The 16603-nt window shown below is 41.1% G+C and overlaps 1 protein-coding gene across 4 annotated transcripts in view; it reads left to right on the top strand.

Annotated features, from left to right (window-relative positions):
* The window catches only part of LOC135494012 (uncharacterized), a 133563-nt gene that overhangs the window by 29005 nt on the left and 87955 nt on the right, over nucleotides 1-16603 (top strand). For 2 of the 4 annotated variants that reach the window (XM_064781742.1, XM_064781741.1), the window contains exon 3: nucleotides 9613-9786. In XM_064781742.1, coding sequence (XP_064637812.1) covers nucleotides 9613-9786 — 174 coding nt within the window. Of the gene's footprint in view, nucleotides 1-6186; nucleotides 6360-9612; nucleotides 9787-12286; nucleotides 12373-16603 lie in introns of those variants that run through there. The other 2 variants (XM_064781743.1, XM_064781745.1) reach the window with 2 other exon arrangements.

Genomic DNA, 16603 nt, shown 5'->3' with positions numbered 1-16603 from the left:
AAGTTCTCCTATAATTAGGGTCTCACTCTGTTTCTGAAGTTCTACTATAATCAGGGTCTCATTCTGTTTCCGAAGTTCTCCTGTAATTAGGAATTCACTCTGTTTCTGTGTTTGCCTGGATTGATTTAGTACTAGTAGCTCCTTGCTATCTTTGTAATTACATTAACTGAAACACAGCTGGCTGGTTGAAAGGCTGTTTGATATTTAACTCGAAAGCTTCAGAACACTGCCTGGTTAAATTCCTTCTCAGAGGTTGGGTAGACATGGATGTTAGCCCCTAGAATTCTCCTCAGAATGGACTTGTGCCAGAAGTCTTTAAACCTTGAAGTATGAAGTTTAAGGCCAGTTCTTTCTGATTATGGGTCAAAAGTTGTCAATACTGCACCTTTGGGGGGGGGGCAAGATGGTCACTAATGGATAATTTTGTTCTGATTTTTGCCATGGAAAGGGTTAAGCCATAATAGAGTTTAGTGTGCACCACTGTGTCAAACCAACTTAATTTTCCATGTGGTCGATTCAGCCCCAGTCAAATATGTTTCGTGGATACAGGAAAAAAATCCTGTAACGCTAGCTTCTCCCGTTGTGGGGATGCTACTGTGTTAGCTAATGGAATATAGCTCCCATGGTATTTTTGAAATCATGGATGCTGGAAACTGAAAAGGCTGCGTTTGATTTTAACTAAAAATTAGCAGCCTGTAGCAGGACTAGCAATGTTGTTACCTTGTTGAAAGGTGGTTAGCTTTGAAGACGTTTTTAGATTGCTGGTAGTGAATTACGATTTCTTTCAAACTGAATCTGTGTTCGATACTAGCGGATGGCTTGCTAGCGTATTGGGAAGGATTCTTTTGAAGGCTAACATGGCTAACAAGCTTGTGGTTCAACACACTTGGGAATTTTAGATCTCGTGTTTGCACATTTTGGTTTTAGTTGGTGGATTAGTGCAGTGGTTTGAAGGAATGGTGTACTCAAAACCATTTTGTTTTGTGATTTGGCACGTTTAGGGGAAAACGCTAATACTCAAATCTTGAAATTTTTAACTCTAGTGCGTTTAAATATTGTCAGCAAACATGGAATTTAGTCTGCAGCCAAATAAAAATGATCAAATTCACCAACTTTTAGCTTTGTGAACACTTCAGGCTTTGCGTACGATTACTCAGCATCAAAATTGGGATGAGTGGAATAGGAAATATTATCGAGAAAGGAGAAAGTGACAATGTGAGCAGTCCATCGATGAATGTACTAAGTAGATGAAACACTTGGCTGGAGTGGAACGATTATTACTTATATAAAGACATTTCGCATTTGCTTGGACTGATTGTGTGTATCACTGTGGATTTTTTTACTGAGGCATTTATCACTGTTTTGCTTCTAAAAGAGGAATATTTCTGACCGATTCAAACTTTCTTGGGACTAATTCTGTTTGAGAGTGTTTCATCACAAAAATGTGTGTTCCTATCTGATTTGGACTAAATCGGTTTTGTAAGTTACTGCATCGAAAAAATGAGTGTTTGCATCGGATTTGAACATTCTGACTAATATTGTGGATTACAAACACGCTAAAATCTAAGGATGCATTCTTAATCTGGTACATTCCATGCTCTTGTTGAGGACTTATATTCAATATGAAGGAATACGATTAAGATGTTAAGCCAGCAAGTGTTATCTCCGATGGAATCTCCCGAGGTAAGGTTGTCTTTTCTTTCACTGAAGCAAACAAGTGATTTTTATCACTGCGACCTGCAATTATAATTGCTGGTTTGTGCGACAAAAAGATCTCTCATCTGCAGGTAACACTGATAATTGCTGGGTTTGACATTAGTTGCAGGTTGGTACAATCAGCGATTCTTGTCGCAGGCATCTGCAGTGATGCCTGCAAACAAGCAATGTTTGTCGCATGCGACCATGATTGCAGGTCATAGCAATTTAAATTGCTAATAATGAAAACGTTTTGTTCTGTAATATCCCTGTGAATGTGCAACCTGAAGTACCTTTCACTTCACATCATCCTGACCCAGATAAGGTACAGTCCAAATCACAATTGACGTTCTGTGAATCGCACGAAACATAGAGAGATAAGTGCAGCTGGGCACCCCCTCTTTCTTGAACTCCTGGGTCTAACCTAGTATTGCTGGTTCCAACCCTGACATCACTCTCTGCATTTGCTTCAGCTTCTGTATACAGGACACGACAAAGCAAAATCGCTAATATTTTCTGGAAATCGCAATCATGTAAATTTTTCACCTTATCCAACCCCCACTCTAAAATAACCACATGACAATTCAACTCAGTGGAACACATATGAAATATTAATACTCGAGTACATAAAATTTCACATTGCGTGCTCCATCGTCATATCGGGTCCCCAGTTGAATGAGCGCCAGCAATCAATCTATACAGCGCGTTAATTGTTAACGTCAGACCCAGATATGAACCCATTGAAATGTTTTGCCGTGGTGGATTGATGAAGTCAATGGTAACCAGACACAAAGAGTATGGGTGTACCTAAAAATTAGTTCATTTTGAGTGGATGATTCAGCAATAATGTAGAGGAATTTCTACAGTGACGAGACATTTCAGATTCGAAGAGGCCATTTCCATTTTCCCCTATCCAAAAAGCTTTAATTTGACACGTTAAAGTTAACGCCACATTAGCACTAACGTTGTTTCGAACAACTGGGCACCTTAATTAGTTAGTGCCTACGTTAGTTTTGAACAACCGGGTCTGGAAAGACCGATGTCACAGCTCTCTGTAGCAATTTGAATTTTTTTAATCGGACAAAAAATAACCATTTTAGAGGCATGTCTTGTAAGTAAGAGCGGTTCCCCGGACAGCATTTTCACATGAAATCATTTCTTTTGCTCTGGGCACTCGGTCTTATCCCTCCCTGTTACTACAGGTAGTCTGCATATGTTTTTTTCCTTCCTGAGAATGTTCGTAGGAAGATTTCTGTCAATAAATGTCTATCAGCCAAAACTGATATTGCAAATTTTAGTCCTTGGTTTTACTGATTTTTCAGTATCTACTACTAAGTCTATTGCCGTTCAGCAAAACTGTATCGAAAGTTGTGCTCACCTGTGAATATTGGACCCTGATGACCCAAACATATGATGCATTTAGGCCCGCCAGTCTCCACACCTCACCTAGTCAAAACTGATGCCTAGCTCAACTATCTTAGATCCAGTCCAGAGGATCTATCGTTCACATTTGTCTTCATGGATCTTTATAAAGTATCCATCATGGTCATTGAGATTGGATTATGGGATGGTTCACGGAATGAGCCGATTACTTTGAATATATGACATCTTATATCCATAGTGTTGTACATGAATGCACAATGTTTCCCTGTGGCAAATCTGTGGTATAGGAGAAGAAAACTAAGAGAGTCTCTGCTCTGATTCTGTTTTCTTACGAACATCTGAAAGGTGCTGGTTGAAGGTGGGCTGTAGATTAAAAAGACTAGGTCATGTCGCAAGTCTTTGGCCAGCTCTTGGCAATTCATACATGTCGGCAGTCCGGCATTTGGACTGCAGCGCGGTTCTGGCTGCAGTCATGGTTGGCTAATTGTACTGCTTGAGCTGACGCAAAATGTGGAAGCAGTCAAAAATCAGTCACATTTCATTGCTGCTTTTGCAGTGTTTTAGAATAGAAATTGATACCTCACTGTCGGTATTGGTTGATTACCAAACAATTTAAAGGTTACCAAAATTGTACACAACCATTTTGAATTTTATCTTGCTAGAACCTGCCTAGAAACATTGCTTTCTGTGACATTATGGAATGTTAGAGGGTGCATCAGTTTTCGTCGAAACAACATAAAAATAACAACAAACAATTCAAACACCTGTATTGATTTACAAAATCAGAGAACATCCACACCCACACGCTAACTAATACCTCAGCGTAACTATGGTTTCAGACAGTACTACACAATCCCTCCTGACTGGATACACCACCCCCACCTCGAGCATTCTCGGAGCCAATATCGTCATCTGAGGGGGAGCTGTCTCGTCGTTCCTTGTGACTCTATTCTCTCGTGGAGAGCTCTTTAGGAGCCTACTCAGATTGAAAATCCGAAAGATATGGATCCACGATTTGCCGCATGGTGTATATATATACGGATTCGCTGCAGCCGGTTTTACATGTATATTTCAACGTCGAGTGAAAAATCTATGCAATATTGCTAACGTTTGTTGATGTTGTGTCAAACACTGTGTAAGCATGGCTTGGGTGATGTCAGCATATTAGCTCCATGTACTGTACGACTAAAGAACAATTACTCCTGTATGGCTGTGGATTAATTCATCATTGCTAGGCTGTGATGTGAATATATAACGAGAGTGTTTCGCGTGGTTTTATGACAGATTTCAGCGGTGCATGATATTTCGTGTTTTATCCTGCTTTTCACATCGTTTCTCTATTCACTGTGTGCCTTGAACTTGTCTGATATTTTGTGAGAAGGTACACAAGTATGGTATTCCTTCAGTCTGGATTTCTTAACTTCGTTGGAATAGCAAAATACTGTCAAAGTGTACAAATATAACTCTTTTCAAAGGACTTTGAAAATGTCAGAAAAGGAAAAATAATATCAGACAAAGTTAGACTTGGGTCTGGTATTCTGTCAATCTTGCTTTCTCAATTTCATCGGAAGAGCAACATACTGTTGTACATGTTGTAGTGTATACAAACATATCACTTTTCAGAGGACTTTCAGAATGTTAGAGAAGCAAAATTTAAAAAATCATACATGAATAAAGCTACCAGAAAGTGCCTGATTATAGGAATTGTCACGCAGCAAGTTTTGTCAATTCCCCACCCTTGGCAATTGTCCTCATCAGTCCAAAGAAACTAACTTGGAATTCAGAGAGAGTGAGGAGTTAGTTTTTGGAACAGAAAGTTATGATTCAGCCTGAATTTGTAGGAGTCTGTGGAGAGATCCACATGAAAAGTTTTGAGTAATTTTCGTTTTAATAACACCTCGCGTACTGGAATCTCCAAGCAGCTTTGACACTTTCGATTGTCTGACTTTCGTGACGATGATGAATGTGTTTTATAACCTAGCTGCACCTAGCTGCACGAATTGGTCCAACTGACGCGGGATGGTTCATTGGATAGCTGAACTAGTTGTTGGCTTAATTCGATATGTGAATTTATGAATATTTTAGTGTGAATGTTTAGCCAAATGTACAGGATGGCTAGTGGACGTGCTAGTTGTGAAGATTTCATGCAGCGTACTGCATCTCTTGAGGATAAACTGGAGTATTGAGTTGTGGGAGGAAAAGATATGTGATAGTTAGAATTGTGAAAAAGCTGTGATTTTAAAAATTGTCTACTTCTGGCTGTGATCTGTTGTCGGATATTACAGTGCATCTTGCTCCTGTTCTCAGCTATGACAATTATGTCTGAAATCTCGCGGTGGTTATGTTATTATTGAGGAATTTCAATTTTTGTTGCTGTTGCATACAGGAATTTAAGGGAAGTTAAACTTTATTGTTTGGTCGTGCATCCTTCTACTGTTTTCAGTTATGCTCAGATGTAGCACCGAATGATTTTATGTGATATATGAGACATTCAGACGTCATTTGCTTTGCTTGGATTACGTTTTCGTCCATTTAGATGTTGACAAGTACAATCATTTCGATACATGTATACCAGTATTTAAACTTCCAGTTCTTTCTGTTCAGCTGGAGCTGACTGTAATTGTGGTAGAGTCATTGCACCATACCTCAATTTATTGCGGCTTTGTCGAGATTTAGTGATAAATGAGGGATTAAGCTCCTCCTGTCCCACATCTACTGCAGCTGATTGGTAATTTATTCAAAATACGGCATTAGATGTAATTAAACTGACAGAGTGTCTTACGAGGATGTGATTACGACTGGCGTGATAAACAGACTGCGGGCGACACCAGTAGTTTATTACTGGTGAACCGGGTGTGTGTACAAAAGGGATTGGATAGGAAACCATGGTTGCGTCGATTCCAGATTATGGATTAGACACGGCGGCGAGGGAAACGGTGATTGAAGCACATCTCGATAATAAGCAACTTGATGCATGCCCTGTGAATGTGCAACAAGTTAGTCCACTGTGATTTTGTTTTGAGTTTCGGAAAAAAATGGACAATCTTTTTCTCGACTTGAACGATTGATGGCTTGAAGTTTTGCAGCTGAAGGCAAGGGTTAATTGCAGCGTCCCCAGTTTAGAACTATGGAACTTTCATAAAATTTGAAAATAGTAGCATCATTTCAAAGGATTTTCTCAGATTTTGAGGATAACAATTGGATTCAGTTTATTTCTTTCTACTTCCTGATCATCAACCAACAGAATGCAGGGCTGGGGAGGTTTACCCTCTCGGTGTAAGGTAAGAATACGCCAAGGACCGATTCCACCAGAAAGTTTCCGACTGTGCAAGGTTACATTATTATTCATTTTTGGCTGTTATTCCGCTGGTCAGTAGTGGAGTGGTTGGGTTGTGGCCTTATGTCCCATGAGAGGGAAGGGCGATAAGTAATTTAGTAAGTAAGTAGTGGTTGGCACTGCTATCTACCGCTGGGCTCAGGGCGACGCAGGCCAGAAGTGGTGTCTGCATCAAAGGGTTAAAGGGACAACTTGGGCATGAGATATGTTGGTTTTTTGCACAAAAACGGCTTCCAGCAGGACCGCAACTTCTCCAAATAGGATTAATGAAAACTCTTTGAACTGCACTAAACAATGCACTAGAACGGGGTGTTACCTGAGGCCTGCCTGAAATTTGCAAGTCGGACCCCCAAACTGCCTTCCAACACTGGTGAAAATCGTTATCAGAGAAAGGCATCAGTGTAATACTACCAGTGGCGGTGCATGGTGTCAAGTAGGCACATTATCCTCCTGGCCAGCTAAATCCCACGCCCAAGTTGTCCCTTTAACATATCATTAACCAGAGTATCACCTGACCACTTCAGTTGACACGTAACATCACAAACCATTGATTCTGTGTTGGTGATAACTTTTGTTATGAAACATGATCAGAAGGGGAAGTGGGTTGTCCACAAGTGGATTGGTGCTGCATGGTGACAGGTTAAAAGCTATTGACTCTAACAGTTCTGTTAACCCCAGGATAGTTAGAAATGGAATTGCATTGCGCATCGTAGCCGGGTGGCCAGTCTGACTCTTAAGCTCCTCAATTAACCCCCCTTCATGTCAATGCAAGGAGTCAGATTAACAGTCAAACTGAGCTTCCTTCTACAGTAGATAGGACAATTCTCTATATTTTATGACTTAGTTTCCTTGCGGTTGCTCTGGTTTCCTCCTACAGCACTGCGAATCGCTCAATACTGACGTAGATGGCGCCAGAAATCAACAGCCAAACTCACCTTATCCCTTTTAGATGAAGCCAAGCTCTCGAGTCATTATGTAAAAGATTTCTTTAGGGATTGCATCGGTAAAAATAATTGGACATGGGGGGAAAACTTGAATAAAGCTTACGAAAGAGCGATGGTTATCAATCATATGTATGTTTACAAGCTAATATCACATGTATCACTTGGGAGAACTTGGTGGCTAAGCTACTGAAATATTCATGAAAAGGTACACAGCTATTTCATGTCGGTGACAGACTAATGTGCTCCCAGTGCTGACTTATTCATTGCTTATCAACCATTTGTGACAGGTTAAATTGTAAACTAATGAGGTAATGGTGGTGGACATTTTAGGAAATTTGATAATTTGCATGGCAATTTTGAATCATTTCATTCGAGTTTATGGCTGTCGCTTTTAGCTCCCAGTTTGATACCTTATTGGTATTCAAAGTTTGGAAAAAATAATTGTCGACCCTCCCTCTCGAGGCCCGGCACATTAGAGGGAAACTAGTGCACAGGAGTGGAATCAGTGAACGGCAGTGAAATCTTTGCATTATTGCGCTCACTCCTGATGGCCATCTCCATTACAATGTTTTAACATTGTAATGGAGATGTTTTAACATTGTAATGGAGATGGCCATCAAAGACATCGACATAGCTTACTGCATCCCACATCCCCACCTTGGGTGTACGCAGATTTCACCTATCAAATGAGGAGATATCCATGATGGTCTGTGGCCCAAAGAGGGTTGACCATGCCAGTATTGTCATGTACACTGTCTGCACTGGGAGGTTTCTCCATTACCATGTTTAGGTATAGCTTCCTGCATCCCCCTGGTGTATGCCAATTTCACCGATCAGAGCGACGGAGGAGATATCCAAAATGTTCTGCAGCCCAAAAAGTGTTAACCACCCCAGAATTGTCCTGTACGCTTAAACTGCACTCTGGGAGCTTTCTTCATTGCCATGTTTAGACATAGCTTCCCACATCCCCCTAGCGTGACCGCCAATTTCACAAGTCAGGTCGACTGAAAAGATACATGTATTTGACGGTCTGCTGCCCAGAAAGGGTTGACTATGCCAGTATTGTTCTGTGCACTAACTACACTGGGAACTATCACATTACCATGGTTAGATATAGCTTCCCACATCCCCCTGGGATGTATGCCTATTTCACCAGTCAGATCAACTGAAAAGATTTCCATGACGGTCTGTGGCCCAGAAGGGGGTTGACCACGCCACTGGGAGCCATATCCATTACCATGTTTAGACATTGGTTCCCGCACTCATGACAGTCTGTGGGCCAGAAAGGGTTGACTTGAACCAGTATTGTGAACACTATATACACTGGGAGCTATCTCCATTACCATGTTTAGATGTCGCTTCCCGCATCCCCCCCTGGGGTGACCGCCAATTTCACCAACCCAAAAGATATCGGCAATCTTTTTTGCACGCCAACCATGCTTTCAGACGAGGCAATCTCAGCGGGATCAGTAGTTGAGGATGGTATATGAGGGATGGATTCGATGCTGTAATTGCCGAGATAGAATGGGATTACTGCTGATGGACGGGTAGGATACCGTTTGTTGTCATCGTCAAAAGAGCATATTTTGTTAACTCTTTCTGACCCATGTGATTTTTGATGTGACAACCAGGCAGTTTTGAGAAACGTTGCCCTCTCGACTCCCTCACTATAAAAGGTGAAAGGTACATCCTTTGATTGAAATTAACACTATTCTCCATATAAATTATCACAAGAGAACCAAACCTACACAATGACACAACGAAATTGCTCTTGGTTCTTTCCAATGTCATTAGATATCGATTTAAGCACTCAGACGATTGTCAAAGACCTTTTGGTACCTTTTTCATGTTTTTGCGTTCCCGGCATGTACAAATCCACATCCCACAGATCTCTTTCAATCAGTGTTTCAACTTACCCGACAGCATTTTGCTGAAATTTTCATACTTCATGCGACGTCTCCTCGATTGTCTCTGTCTAATCGCGTATTTTGGCCGAAGACAGTGTCACTGGGCAGGTATGCAGTTGAGGCCAAACCATAGTGGCATGCAAGAAAAAACTCATCCAGGTGCAGAGCGAATGCTGAGGAAGAAGAAGGTCTTTCACTTGTTTCATCTCACTCAGCTGAGAAAGAGTTACCCCTTTTTTGTTGGCCCTGTGCTTATGCTGTTACAATGTTGAAACCAGCTGAGCTAATTTCTGAGGAACTTTCTGCGTCATTTCTAACTCTGGTTTCTTTCTGTCCTATTTTGCAGGAGGAAATAGGGTACGCCCTGCTGAGCCTGTCGGAGAAGCTGCAGGGCACGACGCAGCCGGTGTTCTCCCGCCTCTTCAGCAGCCACCATGGCGGGGACGGGATCAACCTGGAGCTGTCATCCTCATCATGCGGGCAGCAGGATAAAGCCCTCCAGAAGCCGCCTCAGAAAGTGGTAGGTATCCAATGCATAAATGATATAACTTTAACCCTCGCTGCAAATTTCTTTCGATATGGAAGAGCGCCTTCAAAACGAAGTGAATGCCAATTTCAAGGTTGGAAGTCTGTTCTTCATTGATAATGGATTGTGGAGAGCTCTAATTGCTCTGATAACTTAGTCGCCAATAGGGGTCTTTTCCATCTCGCAGTATGTCCACACTATTCATGCTTGTACCAGGAATAAATCTAGTGCTGAATCAAACATGAGCCATATGCCCATTACTGTGCATATCAGTCACCCGAAGATGGCCAATTTAACCCCCCAGCTCCTGCCTAAATGCTACAGACAAACCTTGAACCTGACGTTCTAGATGTGGAAAGTGCCAGAATATCTTTAGTTAGTAACAAACTTCAGGAGGAGGGCATGGTTGATGTTGATGGAAAGTCTCACGCAGTTCATCAGCATGTTTTGTTAGGATAAATGCTAAGTATTCACTGCCACCTGCTGAATGTTATTTTTTCGTTCATGGATCACTTGCACTTGCACTGACAACGGGGTTGGGCATGCAAGTAATCAATCAAAAGGAATGAGGGTTACTGTACTGGAAATTGAGATAGGCCTACTCAGGAAGGATGGGTAGGAGATGGCTTCCTCATTTTCTCGCTGGGGGGGGGGGGGGGGGGGCGGGCAGTTGATCATCAACCTCATACCTAGCCATTTTTTATCTTTGCAAATTCCTGGGACATGGATGGATTTTTGCTTCAGTGCCTTGATCTTGGAGACTGACCACCCAAGTATCAAGTGCTAATGCAGAGTGGTAGGTGGTTTAACCAGACTGTGTCGGCCATGGGACCGCCGAGAAACTATGGGATGACACATGATTTCCGACCTCCTTTTGCTTGATCGAGAGAAGACTTCATTCACTCCTGTGACCTGCCCTGGTTTCAATTGAAGTTGCGCACATTTCACATAGATGGCATTGGCATTTGTGGCAAACATCGAGGCCAAAAAAGCCTCCTCTTATCTTGGCTTACATGTATTCACTTTTTGCTCAATTGCAATTGATTTTGGCATTTAAGTCTTGAAATATCTCTCTGCAAACATTTATACGCAGCACACAAATGTTTTCAAGCATCCTCTTCAACAATACAATAAATATGTGATGAAACAACAACATAAAAGCTAATTTCAGATGAAATATCGAAATAATAATCCCAGGAGATACGTCTGTTTGTTTTCTCGAGGTACCAGTTATGTAAAAATATGTGCGAGACAAAACGTCTGGAGGGTAGACGATTAACCTAAAAACAGACATACAGTTTCATGTCATGTCACAAGAATTAACATTTTAATTGTCTGTGATGCTTTTTTCAATTTTTTTTCCATACAGGATCAGTTTTCATCGATATATTGTTCAAGTTAGGCCAAGCGAAGCTTTTGTTGTAAAATAATTAGTTAACAGGTTGGCAAAATCAAATCCGAGAGGAAATAGTCTATTAGATTCTGATGTGTCAAAAGATGTTGCTTGGCCGAGAAACTGTAATCCCTTGCCTGAGCATTGCAGCACAAAGTATGTTAGAACCTCTCTATTATGGACAGCCTTGAGACTCAGAAATGCTGTCCTCGATTGAGAGGTGTCCCAATTACAGAGGTCAATTCAATGAAAATGACCACTTTGGGACCAAATGAGGTTTCATTGATGGAGAGAATGTGTCCATGATAACGAGGTGTCCTCATAGGGAGGTTCCACTGTATACTTACCACTGAGCTCACATGAATTTGTTGCCATTTGGTTTACACTAAATAAGATAGCCCTAACCCTGTTCCTGGTTGTACCATACAGTAAAACCTCTCTGTTATGGACACTCTTTGAATGGACAAATGCTGTCCTAAATAGAGAGGTGTCCTGATTACAATGATCAAGTAGCTTAGAAATGACCTATTTGTGACCAAAATCACTGTCCCCAATAGAGAGGGTGGCATACTACTGACGGATGTGTGACCTGTTAAGCGAAGTTTCTCTCTGTATGCCTTTGAGATTGACAAAATCAGAAGAAGAAAATCCAGACTTTGTATTATGTTACATATGATAAGTAACCAAGTTAACCAAGGTATTCTTATTCACGTGCACATTGGTACAAAATCTAGACATTTTCTTCGAAATTTTTTGACTGCCGCCTTGATTCAGAGTCTTCTAAGGACCATTCTGAGAAAATTTTGGATGCGCCAGTTGCCCAACATACTTGTCTCCATCCCTCAGGTTGATTGTGACTATGTCTTCAATAATGAACATCCTGGTTGTGACACTTGATCTGATGCTACAAGTGTTCTAGTTGACACTGGCTCTTGAACTCAATAAGTACTAAATCTCATTATTGAAACAATGTGAATCAACTAATTGAGTTAACAGATTGTAACCTAGCTTTCTGAAAATGTCGTTTATAGGTCTTTAGTTCATGAATCTGTCCTACATGCTGTCAACACATGTATGGGCTTCATCCTGTCTGCAGGTCCACTGTTCCACACAAAGACAATGCAACTAGGATTAGATGTGTCTCCTCCTGATTTATCAACATGTCTTCTCTAAACCACAGAAAGAAGGTAGGTGTAGAAGTAGAAAATGTCCCGCTGGAAAAAGTGTCAGGCCCTATTGTATTCCGATGGATTATGGTGGCTGCATTGTATGATCATCAATAGCTCTGAGATCAAAGTACATAATATATATTCCTTTGTTCTCCTGACATTCTATCCTAGGTCATCTTACACTTCTTCCGTTTCAAATCTTACAGTTCTTTAAAGGAGTTCAACTCTGAAAACTTGCAATTGTTGCTAGGTCTCATCATATTTTCCAAACTGAATCTACATAGCCTAGGCCTACACCAGACTGTGCCCTCTGGTGATTGAATGGCACACCAACCTTTGAGGACAAGGGCCTTCAACCCTTGTGATTTGTTAGGTTGAACACTTTGGGGGCGTCCTCAATGAGATGATTCACAAACTAGCTTGAATAATGATATCTCATTGATACCAGTGACCACCACCATATGTGATTAGATGAAAGGGTTAATTAGCTCATAATTACAAGTTCAACGATCAGCTGAAATCACATCATCATGCCATGTCGATCCTAATTAGCCTGGATCGTTAGTATGTCACATGGTCATGCTTATGACGGACTTATATCAGTTGGTAAAACTAGGGTGGCAGCTTGTCAGAATATTGTGTAGGCTATTACGTGGGTATCCCCCAAAAGGCATTGGGTTTGTAGAGTGAGGTAAAAGGTAATTGCTGGTACAGACTGTGTCATAACCTCGACATAAGTCAGTCTCATCATCACTTGGGAGGTTAAGAACAGCATCTTACTACAGAGCCTATCAATTGAGGTGAGAGTTGAGCGTCAACTCAAACTCAATAAACAATATTGGGCATATAATGTAAGTAGAGAAAGACGAAGACTCAGGAGGAAACTGATGCTGTTGAATAGTGTCAGCCTTTCTATCACATTCAGGACTGACTTGGAATCAAACCTGGGACCTCAGAGATGACAGGCACTGATACCATTTATATGAATAAAAGTTCGTAAAAGTCGACAAATGTTGTGTACATTAAACAAATATTGAGTTGAGAGCTGAGCGTCAACAAGGACATTATCAGCTCTATACACAATATTGGGCGATTGTGATGTAAGTAGTAGGAAACCGGAGACCCCGGAGGAAAGCTTTGCTGTCAATGAGAGTCACCCTCTCTATCACATGAGTGTGTTGGGACCGACCGGGAATCGAACCCGGGACCTCAGAGGTGAGAGGCGCTGGTGTTTCCACTGTGCCACTCTGACACTTTTCGATCCGTATATGTATAATGATCGCTGATAAGTCTCTGATCCCAGCCTTCCATTGATAACCTTTGGCAAAACTGCAGTGGCCTTGATCATCAATCGTGGCTCTGGCCGTCTTGTCTTTGGCACTGTCTGGCTCGGTGGCTGTATAACTTTGCTGTGGTGTTTGAGCTCTTGAACATTTTCAGTCAGTCAAATGGCCGTCCTTTCACAAACATGATAAAAGAGGGGATGTACTGAGAAGATAGAGGTTGAGTTGGTCGCTGATGTCTATATTAGGATAGCATAAAACTATCAAAGGCCTAGGCTGTCAGTTTACTTTGGTGGTCGTTCCAATGAAAATTACACACGTCATTGTTTGCTTTACTTCAGTGTTCCCCGAAGTGTTCCCCTATTCACAGAATAGGTGACCACTTAAACCAAACAACATTAACCAATCGAGACCTGATTTATAGTAGGGAAACACTGCCTCACAGAAACACCCACATCCACATCCTTTGAGACTAACACCTCCAAGCGCAGAGCAAGCACTGAAGAAGAATCTCTATTAGGGCTTGTTATACATTTGAAAATTGTTGAATATGATAATTAATTTCAGATTGTGTAAAACATACGTACTAAATATAAAGTTGTGTAGGCAGATATACATATTCAAGTACTATATAGCCCAGGTTTCAGCAAACTCGTACATTTATGCTTAATAACTGCACTACGGCATTGTGTATAACTGCCTTTCTATTTTCCTGGACCACCAGTAATAATGAACGGGTACCCCCTTTAGGTCAAACCATATCCTCACTGCATGTTGGTGACCTGGAGACGGCCAGTTATGGACCATATCTTCCTGCTTATAGTCCTCCCTTAAAGGGAACTGAAACCGCCAAGCCAGTTCGTATGACCTCGTTTTCATTTCCCGCGTATCGGGTAATCAGAACGAGGCATGAATGAAACATGGCGCCTAGCTGTCAATCATTGAGTGACGTCACTACTATGGAATTTACTATGAAAACTCATGAATGAAAGATTGCATGACTCACGTGATTCTCACATGACTCTCAATAATAACAAATTGAACTGCGCATGCTCGGGCACTGGGGGCGGAGCTACAAATCTGAACTCGAATAGGAAGTTGGAAGTTTGACTTTCTCGGGCGGTGAAAGTCGAAAAGTTGAATAAATCGCTCGGCGGTTCCAGTTCCCTTTAAGTGGGACAGGAAAGTGAGTCTCGTTCCCCTTTAAGCATGGCAGAAAATCGATTAGTGTACAATTGTGATGAATTACACACTCTGTAAACATATCGGTCACGCAGAGTTAAAATTGATGCATTATTTTCAATTATGCCATCCCGCTCTCGAGTGATATTAATACCAGGAAATGCTCCTACAGATATAGGAGTCCTTGCCCAATATGTAAATGAATGTTAATGCATTCATATCAATTGTTGACTCCTTTGCATTCAGACGGGTTATACAAAGCAATAGTGTGTTTTGCTGTTGTAATTTCGTTGGTGCCATTTATGGCCTAAGTCCTGTGGACAACATATTTTGTTGAAGGGACTATAGGCAGCTGCAGTCGTCTCTCACATCTCAAAGTACATCTAACTATTCACACTTGTAAGTGCTGAATCAAACAAGGCCCAGTGCCCATGCTGTGAATACAATTCACCTGAAGATGGCCAATTTGCATGTTTGAACTAAGCTGAGTGAAAATGGATTTCATTCGATTTCATCTATTGTCGCTTTTTCACAAAGATGCACTTTGATAAGTCACGTGTTGTTTTGCAGCAATGAAACAAAGGGAAAAAAGACTAACCGAATCTAATGGTGATAATGGTTCTGTATTTCTGCCTGCAAAACTTCATGTTGTTTCATATACATGTATACATGTAATTAGTTTAAATGCTGTAGTTTGTCTGTGCACAGCAGCTGTTTTTCTGCTGCTGACAAGTACTAAAACAAAACAATATGAGTTGTACATTGTGTGCCAATATTACTTTGAGTGACTCGTGAGGACCAATATCTTGGGTGACTCTTGAGGACGAATTGCTTGAGTGACTTTTGAGGACCAATACCTTGAGTGAACTCATGAGGACGAATTGCTTGAGTGACTCATGAGGACTAATTGCTTGAGTGACTCGTGAGGACCAATACCTTGAGTGAGTCATGAGGACCAATTGCTTGAGCGACTCGTAGAACCAATACCTTGAGTGAGTCATGAGGATGAATTGCTTGAGTGACTCGTGAGGACCAATACCTTGAGTGAGTCATGAGGACCAATTGCTTGAGCGACTCGTAGAACCAATACCTTGAGTGAGTCATGAGGATGAATTGCTTGAGTGACTCGTGAGGACCAATACCTTGAGTGAGTCATGATGACCAATACCTAATCTTAAAGCAATACCTCAAGTGACTCACGAGGACCAATACCTTAAGTGGTGCTGATGCACAGTTCTTTAAGAGTATTGCATAAACTGACCAATGGTAATTAATGATTGTAATAATGGTAATTCCAAATTTTTACTTGAAGGTGGTTGTTATGTGTCAGAAGAAGAATTGCAGCTATTGCATACTTATTGTCACATGATGACTATGTCACATGTCATTGACAAGATACCTACAGCAATTGTTGGCTGATTGACACAATTTATATTTTGTACAATTCAGCATTCCTGCTTGAAATGTCATGAACTGATTTTTTTATTGTTTTTGTTTTGGCAGATGCTTTGTTCTACATTATTATAAGCCAATCTCCTTGTTTCTCGTGAATAGAGATGAGTCAGAGTCATGAGATTAACACTTTATTATATTCCTGACTACCCCTTTGTAAACAGAATATAACTAGGTTGATATCTGAATAAAAACTGTTGTGTAAGATTATGCTTCCTCTTCACAAGGACAATTATATTCAAACGGTTTGTCCTTCCTGGCAGAATTACACTGTTAAGTAAGCTTACGTCCAGGTTTACTAAGGGCATACTACAAGTTCATCACGTACAGAT

The sequence above is a fragment of the Lineus longissimus genome, chromosome 9 (genome assembly GCF_910592395.1).
Source record: "Lineus longissimus chromosome 9, tnLinLong1.2, whole genome shotgun sequence".
Lineage (NCBI taxonomy): Eukaryota > Metazoa > Nemertea > Pilidiophora > Heteronemertea > Lineidae > Lineus > Lineus longissimus.
This window is presented reverse-complemented; position numbering and strand designations above follow the sequence as displayed.